General features: G+C 37.3%; 1 protein-coding gene across 2 annotated transcripts in view; it reads left to right on the plus strand.

Moving 5' to 3' along the window:
• FAP (fibroblast activation protein, alpha) overlaps window positions 1-16,279 on the plus strand; it is a 68,090-nt gene extending 51,811 nt beyond the window's left edge. For both annotated transcript variants that reach the window (XM_004674603.1, XM_004674604.2), the window contains 6 exons: window positions 4,978-5,032; window positions 12,429-12,528; window positions 13,537-13,601; window positions 14,102-14,174; window positions 14,437-14,510; window positions 15,905-16,279. In XM_004674603.1, coding sequence (XP_004674660.1) covers window positions 4,978-5,032; window positions 12,429-12,528; window positions 13,537-13,601; window positions 14,102-14,174; window positions 14,437-14,510; window positions 15,905-16,006 — 469 coding nt within the window. In that variant the 3' untranslated portion in view covers window positions 16,007-16,279. The remainder of the gene's footprint in view (window positions 1-4,977; window positions 5,033-12,428; window positions 12,529-13,536; window positions 13,602-14,101; window positions 14,175-14,436; window positions 14,511-15,904) is intronic.
• The last annotated feature ends 6,569 nt before the right edge of the window (window positions 16,280-22,848 follow it).

Below are 22,848 nucleotides of genomic sequence, written 5' to 3' on the forward strand. Positions count from 1 at the left end.
ATCCTCTTTTGATAGGATATTTTAATATTATTTCATTTATGGATTTAGTTTAAGATTTAGTTTATTTATTATATATACAAGAAGTGGGGGGAAGGCCAGAGGTGAGGGTGGTGAGGATTCACTAAAGACAGAGTGGGGAACAGAACAACAGATCTACATAAATACACTGCTGAGAGAAACAGCAGGCGAGACAGGAGAGGGCTACTTGGCCATATGGGCTAACACCCTGGCTGGGGATGGAACTCATGCTGCAGTCACTGCCAAAAGCTGGATTGCACTGAGACTTTAAATTCTCAAGAGAGGCCTTTCTTTAATTTATTAATGCTGCTCACAACCAAGCAGTAAAATATGCAAAGTTACTAGTTTGCAGGACACGAAACACCTGAATTTGCTCAAGCATTCCGAAGCCTACCACGTAGATTTAGAAAGGGCACAGGTACTTTTTTTTTTTTTTTTAAAGATTTATTTATTTATTCATACAGAACTGGGGTACAGGCCAGAGGCTCAGGGACGGTGAGAGGCTTCACCAGAGACAGAGTGGGGAGCAGAACAGGCAGATTGACGAAGTACACTGCTGAGGGGAGCAGCGGGCGGGTCAGGAGAGGTCTGGCTCGCCATGTGGTCTCCTCCGGGGCAGGCGGCAGGCGGGAATCGAACTCATGCGGAAGTGGCTTCAGATTCTCAGTGCTGTGCTTTAACCCGCTGCGCCACCAGGGAGGGCCAGTACTTTGTTTTTAAGAAGCTAGTAATTCAATTGTGATTTAACTAGCTATTGAGTTTGACTATGGCAGCGTAAAAGTGTTTGCCTATCATCACTTGACATAAAAAAAATCACTTTCCATAACAGAAATGACATTATGAAATATTTAAAGGAAAGATTCATAATCTGATTTCTGCCCAACTATATTCTTAACCACAATCTATGACTCCATCATCTTATTTTGAAACAAAAAGCATACAGTCAACCAGTGTGTTGCTTTTTTGGGAAATACATACAAGGTTCTTCTGGTTATTTCTTCATAGTTGTTGAGTTTCCATATTCATAGTATAAGTTAGTAAAAGTGGAGAAACCTAAAAGCCAACACAGATTAGTGTACTCAGTCAAGGGCAGATATACACACAATAACCAAAGAATCTAACAGACTTCAGCAGCAAGGAGCAATTTAGAAATTCAGTATTAGATTTCTTTTATCTCCACAATGTCACTAATAGTTATTGAGTTCAGTAATACAACATAGACTGTATTAAACAGCAAGGAGTCAGGCCCAGATAATTTTCTGTATTTTTGTCTCTAATCAAAGCAGAAGAATTTTGACTCACAAGTAATTACTTTTAAAAATAGAAAAGTAATCAAAACCCACGTTTCCCATATCTTGCACCCTGTGAGCAGTAATATGCACATTATTATACAAAATATTCTATTAGAACAGTTTATTTCAATAAAACCTGAAAAATTAGTGAGTTATTAAATAACACTCAATATTATTAAATAACACTCAACATAACACTCAATGTTCACACTACTGTCTAAGAGGATTAACTTTGATTTCTGATCAGATTTTTGGCCTTTCCACTATAAACTTGTTTAGAAGAGTCTTCTGCTTGACAAAGACATAACAGACAACTCAAAGAAAATTTCAATGGAGAGAGCAATTTTTTATATAAAGAATGCAGTGTGCCTTAATGGAAATATTAGCACAAATATCAGCATCACAGACTTTAATTCCTTAAGGACTTTTTTTGTCACTGTGGGTCACATCTATTTGTATTTAAACCATGCAATAAACAGTAAAGACAGTATGCTGGGACTATATCAAAAGACAGAGATGGGAATCATGCCTCATTTGTAATTCAGTCAGATTGCTTCCAAATTTGGTAAAGTTAGACCATTGTTGCTGTGGGTTCTGGCTAGCCAACAACTTCACTGTGATCACCAGCTACTCATTACAACCAATAAATACAAAACATCTCATTATGTACTTATGGATTTTACACCATCAAGTATGCAGCATTCAAGTATAAGAGTACCTTGAAAAGAAGAGCAGATAACTTCTAATGTGTTCCTTAGATGATGGATAATTAAACCTGAAACCCATGTATAGGCCTTAATGCAAACTACTGTTGCTCACATTCAATATATATAGGACACAAAGCCACAAATACTAAATGTCTTTGACATTTAGGTTTGTAGATAGATCCAGAGGTGGTAGCTGGCTATCTTTACCTTCTTTGAGTCATTTTTAGGATGGAATCTGAAGACTTCCTTCTGTAAAGCAGGATTATGTTCACTCATTTACAGATCTATACATTGCAATATTCTCTGTATAAAATTATACAACGTATGCTTCTATTTTCAATACACTAACAATCCTTATAAGTGGATAAGTCACCTGCCCTGTGAAGGGACAGCATTGCTATTAAATGGAACCTTCAGTATACACCCTATGGACATGCCCAGTAGGCACAAGGAGCCACTTGTGACCCATGCAAAGACTCTAAGGTGATGATGCCAGTTGGAACTGCCCTTGTCTTTGTTTGAAACCATTATTCTGCAAACTGAAAGGAAAGCCTTGGAACCTGATGTTTTGAGAAAAAAAAAACGCTAAATAGGATAGATGTATAATATTAGTCCTGGGACTAATTCAATAACATGCCTCCCTCAGAAGTGTTTTAGTCCTTAGACAGTAAGTGTCTGACCTGAGGAAATCTCTCTGTGGTAGCCCTCCAATTTCACTTCAGAATGAAATTGGTTCCTTTGAATCTCATGAAATACAATCCAGCTAAATTTTCTATATAACAAAATAAAATCTTATAAACATATTTGGAAATGAAAGTAAATGCTAGATAGGGGTCAATAAAGAGATTCAAACAAAGGAAAGCAGGAAAGAGAAATGTCTGTAAGAGATCTTGGCAAGGACAAAAGCATAAGAAAAACTGAGATCTGCTTTCTTCAGTCTTCTTTGCAAAAGGTCATATGTGAGACCTATAAAAGTTTAGTAGTTATGGGGCCAACTTTGCTTATTTGGGGTATATTCAGCCTTTTTTGACAATTTTGCAATTTATAACTGAGCTGATAAGAAAAAAATTGAATTAGAAAAAAAAATGTCATGCCATATTATTAGATAGTATCAATAAGAACATTTCCAAAATAAGAAACTAACTGATCACTTGGATGCTAAACTGACCTTTGGCCTAGTACCATTTTTATGAGAAAGACTGTTAAATTCATAGCAGTCTCCAAAATTAAAAAAACACACTTTTCCTTTGTTTCTAACATTTTGTTAATTTATCCAAATCATCAACAGTGTTTCTGTATATCAACCTTTTGAAAGCACTTCCTAATTTAGAGATAAATTTTATACAGCCATGTTGGACTCAAAGAGCTTCTGGATTACCTAGCTAACCTTTAACCTAGCCCAGACCACATTAAGTGTTAATGTTTCATTTTCATGTTAATTATCCCACTATCATTTCCTATAAATGTCATCCTTTCAGAATAAACCTAGGAATGGAGTTGTTAAGAATTTCCTGTTCCAATGTATCACCTGTTATTTGCTTTTACCCCAGATGTAATTGCGAGCTTGTAGGAGATCATAAAATCACGATTGATTTTTATGGCTCAGAACTGTCTTCAAACCCTAGTGACAAGATTTATTTTTTACAAGGGAAGTGAAGTTTCTCTTCTTTATTTGGTTTTGAAAGTTTATGGAAGAATTGCCAAAGTGCCACAGTTTGCTACACATTTTCTCTGCTTTAGCCTGAGCAACATCCGCTCAGGTAGCAAATTCCCCTTACTACTGCATTTCTTCCCTGTAGACTCCTTGGTGTCCCTCAGAATCAGTGTCGGGTAAGCTGTGACTGACGGGGCTCCTTCCCATCTGTTTGTCTCGGGCACTTGCCCAACTACTGTGCATCTGAAACGTGCATGTTGAATCGATGCAATGAGCAAAATGATTGCTGTGAAAATCCTTTTAAGGAACACCACTATTTAACTAATAAAGACCACTCTGTCCTACTTCCAGAAAATGAGAAAGGGCGGTCATGGAGCTACAGGAAATCAAGCACACTGTAATTTTTCTGGGGCCATGTGTGTTTCGCCTTTGGCCTCCCTTCACTTACCCACCTCTGTTGCATCCAGACCTCTGCAGCCTCATCCAGTTGCTTCTTTGTATCACAGCTTCTGTTTTCTGAGTTTCCTAAGTTCAATCAAACCACTTTCAAAAGAAGTCCAGTTGCTCTAGAACACCAGCTCTCTAGGGCATGTTGTCTAAGTTAGCCAGAAAAACACGTACTAAGTCTACAAGTCACATTTGCTGTGGTTGTCCATGGTTTTTTAGGTGTTGATCTTCAGCAGGAAGGTCTAAATCTTAAGGATTCACTTTCAGCAGTTTCCTGTTGGGGGCTCTTCTGTTATGAAGTTTGAATCATTTCCATATCCTACATGTTACATACAATTGTCCATACTATAATAAATTGAGGGCGCCTAGTATGAAATGAGAGAAGAAATATAAGATATTCCTCAAATATGATGAAAAATGAGAGGGTGGTTAACATTAACCTTCAAACAAGGTCTAAGAAATAAACAAAACTTAAAACAGCAACAACAAACTTCTTTCCATAGCTGGGGTTTTAGAAATTTGGTCATAGCTGTGGTGGTTTTACTTCTTGTGTTATACCAGTCTATCTTGTGACCTCTCTAAGTCCTGAGTAACTCCTCCAAAACAGTTAGGCTACCAGGCCTTGCAGCCTCAGGAGTTCTGCTCAAAAGATATGCAGTAGTGTAGAGGATTCTTTGATCCTTGCAGCAAGAAGATAAAATTCTTTTAATTATTTGTAAGTGCAGCCTTATTATGCATGTGTTTAAACAAAGAAAATGTAGCGTTTCTATTAAATCTTTGGATTAAATATGCTTGTGTAATGAACTAAATGTCATGTGTACACACTTAAAATTCTAAAAATTTGTTTCTTTTACTTTAGAAAATTCATAGAAATGGGTTTCATTGATGAAAAAAGAATAGCCATATGGGGCTGGGTGAGTTGTTTTATATGTTTTACGCCTGTTATTCAGTTCAGCAATCATCATTTTCTAAAGTGTTCGTTTATAAGGTTTCTCATGAAATGTTAATGTTGCAACATAATTTAATCTGTCAGTGGAAACAGTCAGTTTGGATAATCTGGCTTCAAAGTGGTGGCTTTAAGTGCTTGTTCCTTTTTTTTTCAATCACTTAGTTTTTTTTCTGTATCACAAATCAACTCATAATTGACACGTTTTACTTAATTTTTGGTACTAGATTATAGTATACTGACCTGAACCATAGTCACCAGAGATTTAATTTTCTTTTTATAATTTTAAAATGTATCTTTTATTTTTCATTTCATTTTTATGAAAGTTTAAATGAAATTTGATTTTGTAGAAAATTTCACACTCTAATTCCCTACTACCTAGTCTAACCCTGTCATAGCTTGGCTATTTTGAACATTTTTTTTTTTTTGTAAAAAAGTTCTTCTGCCATGTTGAATATATATGTTTGCTCTAACTTGAGAGAAGTATTAGTATTTTAGTTGTAGGTCATGGAGGTAATTTCCTATTTTCAAAAGTTGTGCAGGATTTTCAAATGCATGTTAAAAAGAAGTGGTAGAACTTTTCAGTCATGGGCAATGAAGTCACTGGAAAGTTTAGAGAAATATTGGAAGGAATTTAGATTTTCCAATTATAAATTATGATAATTATTCTTCAAAGATTTCCCCATTTCACTTTTTGGTCTGAATTTGTACATTTGCAAGTCAATTTGCTGCCGTTGGTGCTCCGGTTGTTTTTCTTGGCTGTTTTCTCTGAGAACGGCCTGAGCATGATGGAGGGAATGAAACCCAATATTGATGGGAATCTGCAGGATTGGGCACAACGCTCAGCTCAGTGACCAGATGAAGAGCTGTTGTGAATTTGTGGAAATTTGTCGCTTCAAGCCATTTGCTTCTTCTTAAAACTATCAAATGTGAAGTATCTAAACAGAATGCATTGCAAATTGGTAGAAATAAATGTGTTGTTTTTATAGTGAAATATTTCAGATAAGACCTTTCCTACCATATATTTTTATGAAATTTCCTAGTGGAAATCCTTGAATGATTCAAATTTCAAACTGAAAACTTACATTAACATTTCTCTTAAGTATTATATTTTCCTTTTACTGCAGTCTTTGTAACATCCATAGAGTGAACAATTTTATCTAATTTCCAGAACATTCTGAATATTAGTTTGTAGAGATCTAAGTGGAATGATTTAAGGAGACCAATCATCACCCAAAAGTATGTCCATATCATCCTAAGAAGTGCTTTTATATGTGCAATTGATACTGAAAATAGTAGAATACTAGGTTCTCTTGATGTCATGCTTTCCAAGGTGACAGTGATTATGAGGTCGATCTTGTGTGCAGGGTAAGAGATGAAGAAAGAAATGAACTCCTGAAGGATATGACACTTGGCCATCTCCTCAATCAGCAGGAGGACCAAAAGATGGACAAATACCTTAATATTTTGGTTTTTTTGGGGGGGTATTCATTTTTTGGTTAAAAAACCAATCCATATTTATTAATCCATTCATCTGATCACTGAATCATTCATTCTTTCATCATGTAGTAAATTTTTATTATATCTCAACTAAGCAATAAACTAGCTTCTTTAAGGGATGAAAAAAGAGGTAAGGCATAACTCTGGTTCTCTTGGGCAGAAAACAAGAGCAAAAAGCAAATGTTCCACAATGCTTCAATTGCTGGAAAAGAGAACTCCTACAAGGAGAATCATTAATTCTGGCTGCAAGAGCTAAGGGGTGATTGAGAAATTAGCAAATAAGCCATTCCTGGCAGAGTGAAGACATGACCCCACCTGAGGTAACAGAGCTTAGTGTTCCTGAAGAATCTGAAGTGGTTAGGAACGCTTGAAATGTCAGAAGGCAAAGGTGTGGTGAAGTTGATGTAGGAAAGGATTCTGGATAGGTAGGTAGCCAGGTAACAGGCTTTTTACTTTTTATCCACAGCTCTGTGACATCTTTTTTAATTTTTCTATGTCTCTACAATCATTATAGTTCTTCTTCAAATGTAGATGCCTCTCAGGCCTTCATGCTCATTGTTCTTGACTTTCTTGAGGAAACCCAGGTGGTTTCAAAGATGACGAAGACTGCAGATCTCTATCACCAGCCCCCACTTTCTTCTGAGCTCCATATTTTAAGTACCTGCTGATTCTTTCTCCCATATGTCTCATGGAGACCTCAAATTTAACTTGCCTAAGCTAAATTAGTTATTGTCTACTTTAAATATAGCCTCATCTTTATTAAGGATCTCACAACATACCTAGTCACCAAAATCAGAGCTAATATTGTGACCCCCCCCATTTTCTGATTCTAACATTCTATTGGTGAGTAAATTCTGTCAGTTCTGCAGTCAAATGTCTTAATCTGTTGTCATCATTCCCATTTACATGGCCTTATTTTGAGTTTCTTCATATGTAATTAGACTAGATCTTCTTAAGCTTTAGTTTATATAAAGCACTTGGAGAACTTGTAAAGGAATGGCTTTCAGAAGAGTTTCTGATGTTTTGCTCAAGGCCCCAAATGGCAATGATTATATTGGCTACTCTGTCATAGGTGAATGACACCAATAGATGTGTTCAACTGGGAGCCCTACTTTCACCTCACAATTACAATTTTGCAGACCAAGTTATTGTTCCCCAACACAGTAACTATCCCCCTGCTTTTTTGATTATATATTTTCTAGGGCTATGTTGTCTTCAACCTAATGCCCAAATATATTTCTGCATGTAAAGCTCTGGGCAGACTGCCTCCAACCTGCTCTTCTACTCTCATCTCATTCCACATCTACCCATGTTTTATGAATATGACTTATGCCTATGCTTCTTTATTCCCTTAATTTTATAAATCCTGTCACCTGCACTTGCAATATACAACTTCTTCCTCCCTCCCCCATCTCTTATTTACTAGAAAATGGAAAACTCATACCTGTTCTTTAAGACCAAACTCTGATATAATTTCCTGCATGTTCCAATAAGCCTTTATATTGCTTTTATAGCGGATAGCAAATTTTCTCGCTTTATTGGTTTCTCCTGTGAGAATGTAAGCTCACCAGGGTAATGGATTTTATCTTTTTTATGTTGTTCCCTCAGATGACTAGCACAATACTTGACCATGTCACATATCAATGATGTTCTTTAAACTGAATTTTATACTAGAAATTAATATTCCCTCTTAAGTGTCTCCTTAATACTAAGAGATTTTTCAGGAGAAAAAAAGGTTCTATGGGTTAATATTTTGGCAAATCCTGAGTTGAGTTCTATCTAAAAGGACATAGGGTTCTACATAGGACTAGTGTAGAAACCTGATAAATTTTAATGGAGTTTTATCAAGAACATTTGATCCAGTGGGTACTTCTTTGAGAAGTATTCTTGAAATTGGTAGGAAGTGGTTTTGGTGTCTTAGAAATACAGTTCTGGTGGCAGATTAGAAGGCGGCCTGAGGTGAGAGAGGGGGTGGATCAAAGTGCTAGGTAAGGAATGATACTAGCAACAAATGCCAGGGGCCTGGGGTTAGGCAGTGGAGCAGGAGGGGAAGCTTATAACTCTAAGTGGTTTTTTTTTTTTTTTTTTATAGTCAAATAAGCAGCAACCTTGGGAAGTAGAGACAGGAAAGAGGAAACATTGCGAATGACCTGAGGGTTATTTAGTTATTACTTTGTTCATTGTCAGGAAGAAAATAGCTGTTACCATAAGGTGTTAGACATTTAGTGAGCTGTGAAATACACGATTTCTTACCAGGCATATTTTTTTTTAGTTAAATGGCCAATAATTTGCAAATAAAGTATTTCTCTCCATTATCCAGATTAAGAAGGGGAAAAGAGACATTTTGATTTACCCTTTCATTTTCCTGGCTCACACAAACCAAAAGTGCAATGGCTCTGTTTTTAGCTGGTTCATAAATATCTGTCATGTCCCCAACCCTATGTCCAAGTTATTACTATGACTTATCTGGCCAGTTTTGCTCCTTCGAGGACAAATGTCTGGAGATATATTTGATCATTGCCGCTGGGGAGGTGCCACTGGTATCTGGTGAACAGACTAGAGAACCACTCCCAGTGCACAGCCCAGCCCTCCACAGAAAAGAAAGAATCCATCCCCAAATGTTAACAGTATTAAGGCCACAAAAAGTCCTGGGTTTTGCAAAGAAAATTGAAGAAATTATTCTGACAACTGAAGAGCAGCAGGGGTTTTTGCCTAAATTATTAGAATAGCAACCTCATTTATGGGCTTTGCTTTGTTAAGGCCTAGCCAGGTGGTGTTGAATAAGCATTAGTTCATGATTTAATCTTAGTTCCTTTCTCTTCCAGTGACTAATTATAAGCAATTTGAATTGCTATGTGTGATCAACGATGTAAAAGTAGGACAAATGCACCTCTAATGAGATTGTATTAGACTCTGAACTCCAAGTTCCCCAGAGAGGTTACTCTAGTATAGAGAGAGAGAAGGGAAATGGCAGGGGTAGCAGGAATGGGGTTAGATGCCCACTGCTGCCACTGGCTAATTCCCCAACCACTCTCAGTTCACAGTGAGCTTCAGTATCCTCACTGTGAAAAAAGCCAGTTGTAATGTCTTTACCAAATCATTTTCAGGGTTTAATAAGTTAGTAGAAAAGTCCTACAGGCAATGTTTATCTTATTCCTGTTGTGTTCTATGTCATATTCCTAAAACTAGAGATACAATCATTAGCAAGACAGACAAAAGTCTCTACCCTTATGGATTTGGGAGTGGTTGGGCAGAAAAACTATCAACAAGATAAGTAAAATGATAGAGAAAATCAAAAGACAATTAGATGGTGTGGAGTTAGTGCTGTTTTAGTTTAGAAGGGCAGGGAAGGCTTCCTGGAGGGGAATGTTTTGTTTTGAATTGAGACTTAAATGGGGATGAGGAGAAGGATGTTCATTTCTGGGGAAAAGTTTTCCAGGTAGAAGGTGGTGGCACTTGCAGAGTCCTGAGCCAGCTCACACTTGGAAAGTTCAAAGGGCATCAGGAGAGCACAGGAGCTACTGGGTGGGAAGGACATGTAAGGAGGGAACAAGGAGATGGTTTGCATGCAATGGCAAACCCCAAAGCAGTCACACTGGCCATACAAATGATGCCAGTTATGGTTGATGCCCGTAGGTAACTACTCCCATGTGCACATAGACTTTTCCATAAGCCCCTCAAAATTCTGTGCCCTTCTAAGAATGTTTTTTAAGCTATCCTTCGTTTAAGCAAAATGGCAAAGTAACTAAGTGCAAAGGACAAAATTCTAGAATTCTCATGGCCAATCTGCTCCGTGGGTTCTTTTCTTGCAGCAGCCACCCACTCGTGCCTTGGAGCCCCACCCATGGGACAGCAGAAAAAAGTCAACTCGAATTGGTTTTTATTCCCCCTCTTTGTTTCTACTATAGGAATAGCTTTTCTAAGCTTCCTAAGAACCTCAAGTACCCCTTCATGTGCTGTGTGGCTGCATCAGTAGTTTTGTTACTAATTTTAGAGATGATTTGTATTCCATACCGAAAACATGAAAGTTTTATTTAGACACAGCATTGTCGTCTAATCACTAATAGATACAGATGAACAATTAGAAACATTAGGAACAGAAGTATTTAAAAACCTTTTTTGATATGCAGATGCTTTCAGTTTCAAATCTTGCTTCACACACTCACTTCTCTGGGGCCCAGGAAAGGAGACAGGAACCCGTATTGTTATTTACAGTGAACACATGTTTCCAATCAAACCATTAATAATGACAATTTTTCTTCAGGACTCAAACTTACTTTTTTTCTCATTTGAACCTAAAATTGAGGAGGGAAGAAAGGCCCTCTTTTTCAGTAATAGTTGTTGCTCACCTACTCTTCAAAACAAATTACTTATAATTTATACATGAAAGTTAGAACCTGAGAGAATTTTCACTTCCCAAAATGATTTTTAAGCTCAAGTGTTCCTTCTTTTTCAAAATCTTATTTTTCCTTTAGTAAAACATGCTTTCATTCTCCTCCAAGTATAATAGAAAAAAAAAAGTCCTTGGTATAACTGGAACTTTCTCTTTTATTCTGTGTTTGGTAGCCCAGGCTTTTCCATAAAATTCCCCAGAGCTGGAAAATAAAACTGTAAACTAGTTAGAGAATTCTTCCTTTAGTTGCTGAATTCACTGTTTATTTAACTTATTACCTCATTTCCTGCATTTCATGAGTGAAGAATAGACCCAGCCACTGACCACTTGTCTGTCTTTCCAGCTCCAAGGAGCTCACTTTCACTCTCTCCCTTTTACTCTCTTTAAAGACTAGCATTCAGAAGCAAAAGTGATATGATCTTTCCAAATCTGAGGAATACGATCTCCAGAAGGTTTTGGTAATAAGATCCTGGAAATAGGGCTCCTTCATGGTAGAGGTGCCCTGTCCTTTTGGATTTGCACAGGCATCCCGTGAAGGGGCAAGAATAAACACAAAGATTTGCCCTAATTGAGCACACCTGTTCGGGGAGGTCCATGTTTTGCAAGAAGGATTTCTCTCACACACGTTCACACAGACCTAATTTGTCTTCCAAGGGGAGATGTCATCTTATTTGCTCTGCTCATTTCTTCATTTTAAGAATCAAATTCCTAAGTGATATGGAAAAACTCATCTCCTTCTGCCACTGGGGTGCATTTCTTGGGGAAGAAAATTGATGATTGCTAATTCTACTCCTGACCCTGGAATTTGTAATCCCTCTTGCATTTCTTTGTCTTCCCATTAAATTTGTGAGAGGAAATGTAGGTCTTTAAAGACACTGGCGGCTTTCCTCCTTTGAGCTGCTGTGTCAGAAATTCTCAAAACAGAACATGTAGTACTACTTTTTGCACAGATTCTGGCCTGTCTTAAGCTACAAGGTTGTTATGTTTCTTATGTCTTTCCCTTACTGTTTTGTCATGAAAATAAATAAATCACAGATACAAGTTCTGCCTCACAGGACTTTTGCAAACTGTGGGAAATACCTTTCATTTACATTTTGGGAATCATCTCCTTTTTCATGCATTTACTTCAAGTAAAATTCTAATTTTACTCTAGCAAGATCCTGGTTGAGAAAAATAAACAGGAAAACAAGAAATGCTTGCAGAAATTAGCAATTATATTTGTCTCTTTAACCACACTTACCATGTTCTGACCAGTACACCAAGCATTTATAATTTTCTTTTGGTGAAATTAGTGTTATGTCTGGTGGGATTATGTCTGGTGGGTGCCAAAGATGCAGGCAGATATTTAGTCTACCTGATCCATGCCCTCAGCTCCCCCCAGCACTTATTATGAGCACATAGAGTTGTTATAACTATACTGAGTCGAGTCAATGAAATAAGCCTGGGACTGACTCCTAACATGTCTCCACAGTCTTATGGCGGATATATTTCATCTCTGGCCCTTGCGTCGGGAACAGGTCTTTTCAAATGTGGCATAGCAGTGGCTCCAGTCTCCAACTGGGAATATTACGGTATGGAAACATTTCATAAATGTTGCTGTAAAAACATTTAACACATAATTACTCTAGATTTGAGGTGGTTGAAGCATCACTAGGAAAAAGATAGTCTGTAAACAGGGTTGTTTACAATGATTCATTATAATTGTGTCCTAACAAGGAGATCTTAAACGTGAGGAAGGACTCTTCCAAAATCTATTATTGCTTATTCTCACCCAGAAACTGTGTTCCCCTCTGCTGAACCAAATATATAAAATCAGAGCAAATTCTGGCTTGCAGGCACATCGTGACAGCACGCTGACTTTTAAGAACATTTTTTGCAAAGTTAAGTCAGGTCCAAGCAATTCACCTCCACACCATTGTTTGAAGCTGCCAGCTCTGTGACTCCAGATATCAAAGAAACAAAAATAAGTTCAAGAAGTAAACCTTCTCTGTGTGTATTATTATGATTAATATCAGTGAAGGATGATTATTTGGAACTAACCCTAAAAATTATACAAAAAGTAGCTTTCATCAGAACCTCTTCCTTGTGGTAAAGTAGAAATGAGAAAATTGTGAGGTGTAGGAAATCCAGGAAAAAAAAAAGTGTGTGTATGTGTGTTTTGAGAGAGGATGATTTAGGGGGTTTATTTCCATCCTATCCATTCATGAAAACACCAGTTAAAGTAGTAGGCATGGCTGGATTTGTGATTTCTTTTAAAAATCGTAGAGGTTATTTCCTGGAGTCAGTCTCTCAAAACACCTCCCTGCCACTGAAGGGGTTTGAGTAGAGGTGAAAAAAAAATTTGAGACCAGCCCTTTCTAATGATAGATTCTCCTATTTTCATAATCTCCTCCACGACTTCTTTAATCTTATTGAGGCAAATTGCAGAGCAGAGGACTTTAGTGGAGAATTTCAATAAAGTCAAAATCTTCCTTTCCACATGGGAGAATGGGAGAGTGTGGTCACCTAACTAGGGGTTCTGTTGGTTAATGGAATGGCACATAACATATGCAAACAACATATTTTTATCTGTTGCATAGCATCTATCTACACGGAAAGATTCATGGGTCTTCCAACAAAGGATGATAATCTGGAGCACTATAAAGTAAGCACTTTCTGTTTTATTTAGGTCATTAGTGGCAAGCACTTTTCAGATGTGCTAAATAATTTAAAGCCATCATTCAGAGTTTATATTTTTACTGGGTCCTCAAGCAAATCTGGTGCTCTTTTGTTATCTGCAAAACACTTCACTAGAAAAGAATTTACTACTCCTTTGGATTATGTTCTCTCTCTCCCCAACCTCTCTTTTCCTCATCCTCCTCCCCAGCCCCAGCCCAGCCCCTACACAGCTTGAGCGGGCATCATTTATGCCTAAGGTCTCACTCATATGTAACATATGACACATAAACTTTCAGTTTTTCAAACTAAGAATCAGATGGAAGTAATGCAAATGATGATGAAAATGTGTTGCTCTGACTCTTAAATATTTATCAACCAAAGCAATACATAATTTCAGTATTGGTGCTAAGTCCATTGCACAATGATTTAGCTAGTTTTCTATTAGAACTTACAGCAACTAAAATGTTAATTTTTCCTCTTTTCCAGAATTCAACTGTGATGGCAAGAGCAGAATATTTCAGAAATGTAGACTATCTTCTCATCCACGGAACAGCAGATGGTAAGGTTTAAGCAAGACTCTTACACATAAAAATACTGAGCCAGCATCACTTTGTTTAAGAAACATTAAGCATCCTCCTATGCCTATGCTCAGGGTCAGTACCTAAAAGTCAGGGACATTTCCATAAATGAGTGTGATTACCCACTGCTGACAATGTCAAGTGCATGACTAGATAATAGTTGGTGTTCATTTCCAGGCAATACATTGTCACTCTATGCTTTCTGGTATTTAGCAGCACTTTAACTCTCTCTCTTTGTTGCAGATAATGTGCACTTTCAAAACTCAGCACAGATTGCTAAAGCACTGGTTAACGCACAAGTGGATTTCCAGGCAATGGTACAGAATTTCATTTTACACATGTTCATGGCCTTAGACCCGTAAGCCAAAAGGAGGGATCTTATTTCTATTTATTTATTTACTTATTATTTACTAAAACCTGACCAAAAATGACTAGAGTAGGCAGAACATTAGCAAATGAATTTTGGATCATACTTTAACTTGCAGAACATCAGGCAATCCACGTCCCCTCTGGGAATCCCAGCTGAGTCATAGATAATACAAAGGTGTCCACAAGATGATATGATCATCCAGTTCAAATGTCCAATAGTTCGGTGATCCAGTTTACCTAAGTGTAGCTGTATGTTTAGAGTCCCTGCAAAATCTGGGAGTCCCAAAGCATCTAGAAGATTTTGTATATGAGCAACTGCAAAATATCATCAGAGACGTCAGAGGTTCCCTGAAGCCACACAGCTCGACTTGGAGTTAGAGATTCTTCTCTTCTGTGTGTTCTCAGTGCTTGGCACATGTCTGGACTATCACAGAAGCTCATATTTTTACTGAATGAATGAATGAGCTAGCTGTGAAATCCAGGTTGCATGAAGAATGAGAAATAAAAACAAAGAAAAATAAGGCGAAAGCCAAAGCAAGGGAGACACCTTTCCCCCTCTTCAGGGAGCATAAATTCTCCCTCACTTGCTTATGCTGAACAAGAACCCAAAAAAGAAGCCTCATCTTTTAGAAGTGTGTTTTTAAAAATAATTTACAAGGGTGAGGTGAGATTTTTCTGGTTTTGTCTTTTACTGTGGCCCCAAAAGTAAACTTATAAGGATACAACTATTACATCATGACCACTAGCCCCTCTTACACAATAAAAACATTAATCTTAACAGCATCTCTCCAATAATAACATTAAAACTGTAATAACATCTTCCGGGGTTTTTTTTGGTATGAACCTATTTTTAACTCTCATAAAGGGTGTTTATGGTTATATGTTTTTTTGATTTTCTATAACAGAAAGGGATTAGATTCAGAGGCTTAAACCCTTCATAGAATGTTAGAGCCAGAAGGAGCCTTAGGGAAAATCAAATCCAACCCTGTCGATTTTTCAAATGAAACCAAGCTCCAAAGAAGCCGAGTCACAAGCCCAGTACAGCAGCTCCGGAAATCGTGCCTGACTCGCGCTCCCCTAGCGTGCTGACCGCTATGATCTCAGCCACAGAGATCTAAAGTACATGTTGGAAGAATATGAAACAGTAATGAAGGTTAAGAAAAGGTTTCCCAATCATCCTGCTCTGAATGTTTCCGTGTAAACAGTTAATTTATTCAAGTGTTCTCAGGTAAAATTTCCCAATAATACAGAATAATTATCAGGTCCTGAGAGCATGAAGTCAAAACTAAATGACTTTTCTGGCTGCAGGAATGTAAGAGTTTTTTTTCTGTTTGCCTTTCAGTGGTACTCAGACCAGAACCATGGCCTGCCCGGCCTGTCCACGAAGCATTTATACACCCACATGACCCACTTCCTGAAGCAATGTTTTTCTTTGTCTGACTAAAAACAGTGCCGTTACAGCCAGCATCACAACCTGAATTCTTTATATAAATGTCTCATTTTACTCTTTATGCTGTTCATTGTTGGTAAGACAGAAAAATGAATTTTGTTCTAAAAGCTGAAGAAAAAAATAGGAGGACTCAGCAGTTCTACCTACATAGTGCTTACATTTTCTCTGTGAAAAAGGAAAAAATGTGAGTCCTGCGGTTTGTTTGGGACGCGGCTTTTTATTGCCTGTTCATTTGAGGGAGAAGAATAAAGTCAGAAGTTAAGGGCTGTCATTGTGTCTGTGTTGGTTTAATGTTCCAGTTTCTATTGTAGAAGTGTTTGTGGTAGGCAAATGCACATGTGATTTTAGGGTAGCCATGGAAGAGAAGAACCCAGAAGCAGTTTTGGACTTTTGTAAGTAGAATGCTAGCAAATGGTTCATAGAATGCAAAGCCTTGTACAGAAATCACATCTGAGTTACATTTTGCAAAGGCTTCCTGATGCTTGCATTGCGTTGTCCTTCCAAGAAATGTTTACTAAATTTCTCCCAGAAGATTATTTCAACTTCGCCAAAAAACATTAGATAAGAATGAAGTCAGAATTTTGAATTCAGACTCCATTTAAGTCATGCTTCAAATTTAGAAATGTTTCCATTTCATATCATTTTAAAATTAATAATGGTAATTGTCTTCACCAAACTAAACAGAAAATCAGAGAAAATTGAACATCAACAGCTGGAGAAGAAAATGTTGAGATTTTTCTTGTATTTTAGTTTTATATTATAAAGCTCATTTTGAAAAGGAAAAAACCATAATCCCTCCCTCCCATCCCAAAGGCAGCGCTCTGCCAGTAAATGTGCCCATTAACTAGAAATTCATGGCAAATCGCCATCTTTGCAATTGACACAGAATTAAAAAAGATCCATACTGGGTTACCAGAAGCTAGTTTCTTGGCTGAAAAGTGGAACCATGAAGTCACAGTCTAGGGGGCAATTTGTTGATGTTAGCCAGCACTGCATTGCCCTGGGTGATTTCTGGCCATCCCTAGAATGAGTCTTCCTAGTTGCGGATAGAAGGCCCTCATGCCCTCTCACACAATCTCTAGCAGAAGAACCAATCCAAAATGGAGCACTGAATCAGGAGTGGGTCTTGATGATCATAGATCAAAGACTCCTCTAGAATTTTCAAGTATTTCTCAATCCAGCACTTACTGCTATCTCCCTAAGGCCACATAAAACTTCCTTCCCCTTAAGGCCACATAACCCACCTCACTTAGCAAGGAAGGGTTGCAGGGGACCTTGACCAGCAAGGCCGGAGATTAGGGGCCCCAGGTCCGGCATACAAAAGAGTCCGATCTTGATCGTGCAGCAACAGAGAGAGAGTTTATTGAGCTTTACGTCGGCTTATATACAGGATGAGGGTGATGCAATAGCGCAAGCCAGGAGGGGAGGAGACCAATGCGCATACAGCACGTTTGGCGGGCTGCTGATCTCGCCAGGGGCAAAAATGGGTGAGAAGAGAAAGAGGAAGGGTGTGGGCGGAAGGGTTTCTTTGGTCGTGTCTTTGTCAACCCGGATTTTTTTTTTTTTTGCAATGCTTTTTATTCCATTGCTCAACAGAACAAGCTGTCTGCCTCGGTTCCCGACAAAGGGTGTCTTGCAGCATTCAGAGAGCCTGGTTAAAACCCCCAGATTCAAGAGTGGCCACAGGACCTCCACTCCACTTCTAAGTCAATATAGATACCTGGAGAGTCAGAAAGTCAGAAAAAGCAGGTCCTACTTTCTCATTCTGTTGTCATGGAGCATCCTCTGAAGCAAGACCAAGAAATTTCCTCATAATTTTCATCTTTCATTCTTTCCAACTAGGAACATGATTAACCAGTACTTATAACCTAACATTCTATCAAGAACAATTACAAGTAATCTTGTTGTGCCACTTATTTTTAACCTTTGTGGAGAATATCAAATAATGCTAACTTTCAATAAGATGTCTCCCGTCTCAGGCCTTTATTCCCACTTCCATAGAGGAAACTTCAAAAAGATAAATCTAATTACATCATTTTCCCATATAGAAGCTTGTAGTGATTCTCTGTTGTTTGCAAATAATATTGTTTATTAATGTAAAATATTTCCATCCTCACAGAAAGTACTAGTGTGGGATGCTCTCCTAGCATAATCTTTATAGCCCCAGTTGGTGAATGGATGTGTAACTCTGTGTTCGGAACTCCAGACTATTGATGAAGCTTCCCTGACCACTTCATGTAGGATCAGCCAGGTCCTCCTCAGCATTGTCTGCATGCGTTCATTCATTCACTCATCCAAGGAACATTTATTGAGTCTGTATATCAAATATGCTGCAAGACTTTGAGGACATAATGGAGAGAGCAAGATAGCAACTTAAAGAGAATTTTTTTATTATTATAAAAGTTTATTTTTACATCATTTTTGTACATTTTTTAAAGAGAATTTATTTATTTTTGTAAAATTTTGCTATCTTTGTCTTTTGACTGGAAGATACACAGTACATAGAGTACAAAAGAGAGATACTTAATTAGAAATGCCAAACTGAAAGGAATATTTTCAAATATTTCAAATATTTTCTAAATCTTACCCTGCCTATTTGTATGAATCCAGATTGTAACAGAAACTATCCTTTATCATTTCATTCTTGCATTTGAAAGTTGGGGAGGGGGTATCCCAGCAGCCTAATTATTAATGCTTCAAGGTATCATCCTTCATATATCACAAACTTTAGATTTAGATTAAGCAAGTGTAATTTCAATGTTTTATACTGTTGGTCACTACCCAACAAAAGAAATTTATGTTATACAAGACACATGTCTATTGGTAGGCACTAACAATCTTGTAAGGGTGAGAAAAGAATTAACTACACTGCAAATTCTAATGAGATCAAGTACTCTCAGGCTGGGACTATAGGTTTTGCAAGAGGGAACCACAAATTATTAGGCCACCTAAAAGTAATCTCAAGCTATTTTTTTAGAATACTCTAAATTCTGCCCTGAGAGCTGGCCGGAACTATTTGAAAAGGTTTCAAAAATATAGTCATCTAATATTTCTTAGAGTGAATGGGAAAGAAGCAGCAAGAAAATGAGTATTTAGTAAAATTTAACACAAATGAAGAAAAATTTTTTGAGGTTAAAATCATTTTAAATCTACCTCAAAATAAATGTATGGTTTATTTCATTCAAGGAAGATTGAATACCTATGCTGTACATGGCAGTATTCTGAGTGGTGCTGGGGTTACAAAGAGGAGTATATGTGACAATTTCTTTATTTCTAGACTGTTTCAATAAAGGCGACTTAACGAATCTGATTTTCCCAACATTTGAGCATTTTTCAGAAACTGACAGATCTTTATGCAAATGTTGTTGCCAAGCTGTTTGTAATGGTGAAATTATACTTTGACAGTAACTCTTTAAAATATATTAAACCCAGCTAAGGTTTTTTTGGAAATGTTGCCAATTAAGTGACTTTAATGAGCTTCTTGATGGTAATGTAATTAAAATTCAGATGTTCTAATTGTAAAAAAAAAAAAATACAGTTCTGGGAAAGTTAACAGTAAAATAAGCAAATGTAAAATGAATTAGGGCTAATTTAAATGGTGATTATGTGGTCTTCTGAGAATATTCTACCAAAACAATGCTTTCAATTATGCTGTTTATAAAGAAGAAAGAAGGAAGCTAACATATCTTTAATTTATCCAATAAAAGCAGCTATTTGAGTTTTTTCAATAAACATAAAAAATTCTAAACACAGCAAATCATTTTCAGCTTGTGAAAGGAGAAGTGCTAAAACACTTCCTTGGCATTGTGGACAGGTACTTAGGCAAGTTGAAGTAGAATAATTTCTAATTCAGGGAGAAATAAGTGCCTGGACCTTACCAGGCTACTCGTGGGGAGAGCGATCTGGCTCGCAGCAAAAGTCTCTGGTGACCACCTGCTCCAGTTCCTGGCATCAATAACAACATGCTGGTCATAAACACTTCTTTTGACACACAGGTACTGTCTTTGGCAAGCTAGAACAGAATGATTTCCTTCCATTGGCTTCTAATTAATGCTATTACTTAACTTACTGCTTTGACAGTATATGCTTCAGCAAATACCCTTGGTACAGCATTGCATTCTTCAGTCTGTGGCTACACAGAGTCTGTGTCTTGCGAATGAGAGAGGGGTGGGTCATGACTCAGGTCATGCCACAATGGTCAGACAATTTGTCGTCTTTCTTCAGTCTTGTTTATTAGAAAGCAAGGACACAAACATCTTTGCTAGCCATTAATTATTGGGGGCAGGAATATTTTTCACTGCTACAAAGGTGAATTTTTGAAATAAAATTCTTAGTAAGACATTTAAAATTACATACATTTATTTGTATGTTAAAAAACTATCCATGCCCCCACTGGATTTCAGTTTGATATTGAAATGCTCTTTCAGGCATTTGGAGACAGAATGGAAAATTTCAAAGTCATAAAATTTGATTCTATCACTCTGGCACTGAGCTAACTTTCCAACTTAAGAAACGACAGTAAAAGGGAGGGTGCTTTAATATGTGCAGATGTTCTATATATTAACAGGAAATAATGCTGCTCTCATTTTCTTAGAAGATGAAAGTGGTATTTTGCAATATAGCAAATTCTTTTCTTCCATAGGAAATACAACATAGCTCATATGTCAATTCCTTTAAATATAATATGTTCATTATAGCTCATTTTAGAGGCAACAGATGTAATAGGTAATAGCACAGATACAAAATCAGACTACTGATTTGAATTCCAGTTTCACAACATACCAGTTAGGAGATCTTGGTCAGTTTTCCTAACTTCTTGCTGCTTCAGTTTTCTTAGACAAGAGCCCCTCTTTATCACCCATTTCTCTTCCTTGGTTCCAGTTAGCATTGTCAGCTGCATCTGAAAATTCTACCTACAATAAGATATTTTGTAATTGTTCTATTTTTTTATTAGTTATTGTCAATCTTACTGCACTTAGTTTATAAATATGACAAACTCTCTCATCAGTGTGTATACATAGAATATGGTATCAACAGGGCATTCAGTCTGGGTGCTGGGATGTGTCCCCCAAAGATAGGGGGTACTACTCTAGGTGAAGTGGGCATAATTAATAGTTTCTACCTCATGTGGGTAGAATAGTTTCTACCTCATGTGGGGATTGGAAGTTTATATAAGTTACTGTTTGTATAGTGAACTATATGTGGGATATAGTAAGTAATTTGTAGGGGATTGCTGAATACTTAAATCACCTTTTAATTATCATTTTCAGTAAAATCATTTTCAGTCAAGAAATGAACACATGACTCAGAAGCCAAGATGATCTTTCCCAGATCAACAAATTTAATGTAAGTACCAGAATTATCATTGACTGAGAAGTGAATCTTGATCCTTTTCTGAAACAAGGTGGCCTTTAAGGGTTCACCAATATTCACCAATATTGGCATCAAGACCACCTGAGAAGGTTCTCAACCTTGGTACTATATCTCAACTGAGGTATTATTTCTGCATCTTAAAACGCATCTGTTGTCAAATATTGGATGGTAGTGATCAAATGGCACTTCTGTAGGCAGACAGACTGCAGGGAGATGTTTGGTTGAAGAACAAAGACAGTCAATTGTCAAGTTTCATGCATAACCTACAAAGCACCACACAGACCTTTCCCTCTGGCCTTGTCTCTTCCAATCCTAGTCAATCTGATCTCTGTTCTGGTTGCTTTGTGCTGGGCAATCATTTCTGTATCAGGACCTAGAATGTGGTTTTCTCAGGTTTTTACTTGACTATGTCCTTGCCACCTAGGTCCCAGTTTAGGTGTCACTACCTTAGAATTGCTCTGGTCCCTGGATTTAATATTACTCCTACCTTGACTAGAGACTCCCAATCGCCTGATCTAATTTTGTTTACTTGATAACACTTATCAGCATGAAAATTATTTTATTTGTGTATATCTTTCTTACCTTTTCCCCGTTCATTTATAAACTCACTACAAGCCGTGGCTCTGTCTGTCTCTCTGCTCTCTGTGCTCAAAGCTAGATAATCCTTGGAATAATGTAGGAGGTTCTTGATAAATATATGTTGAATGTCTTCCCATATTCTGTAGAAGGGAGAAGAGTACCTGAAACTGAAATTATTAGGCACGATCTCATGATGGAAACAGATCTCATCATTTCTGCAGTGCAGTAATAGGCACTTGCTGTTTCTCTCTGAAAATAAAGAGGAAAAATCCCTCCTGTAGCAGATTGTCCATAGTCAGGAGAATGGGCTTGGGAGGACATGAATCTTAGCCAGAGATCTAAAAGAGGTTGGTCTTTGAAACAAAAATAATTTGGGTTAGGAAATGAAAACACAGCCCACTGTCCTGTCCTGTCTCATATGCTTGCTGCCTCTTGATGAATCACCAGAACAGTGCAGATTGAGAGAGTTTGGCACAACATGTTCAGACTATAAAAAGTCAAATAAGCCTCTAAAGTGCTATTGATTATGCTAGCAGATTTAAAAAAAAAACAGTATTTTAAAAAATTATATTTTTCTTAATAAATGTATTTCACTGACTAATGGTTTCATTCACTTTTCAAAGCAAGGCTATTCATGGTTGATATTGTTTCTATCTCTTGATCAGAAGAGTTACAAGTTTAAACCCTGAAATTCTGGTTGGTCAGTTCCTTTAAATTCAGATTATACACTTGGCGGTCATAAAAAAACAAAGCTTTGGAAATATAGCTCCAAAGGTTTCACAGTTTAGATCATCTTGTTCCACCTGACCATTCAGGTGGCTGAGTTGTAACTCTAGGAAACCACTACCTGCCTTTTCTCAGGAATTCCAGAAAGAGGATGTGGA

This window comes from Condylura cristata, unplaced genomic scaffold (genome assembly GCF_000260355.1).
Source record: "Condylura cristata isolate star-nosed mole 26May11 unplaced genomic scaffold, ConCri1.0 scaffold00002, whole genome shotgun sequence".
Classification (NCBI taxonomy): domain Eukaryota; kingdom Metazoa; phylum Chordata; class Mammalia; order Eulipotyphla; family Talpidae; genus Condylura; species Condylura cristata.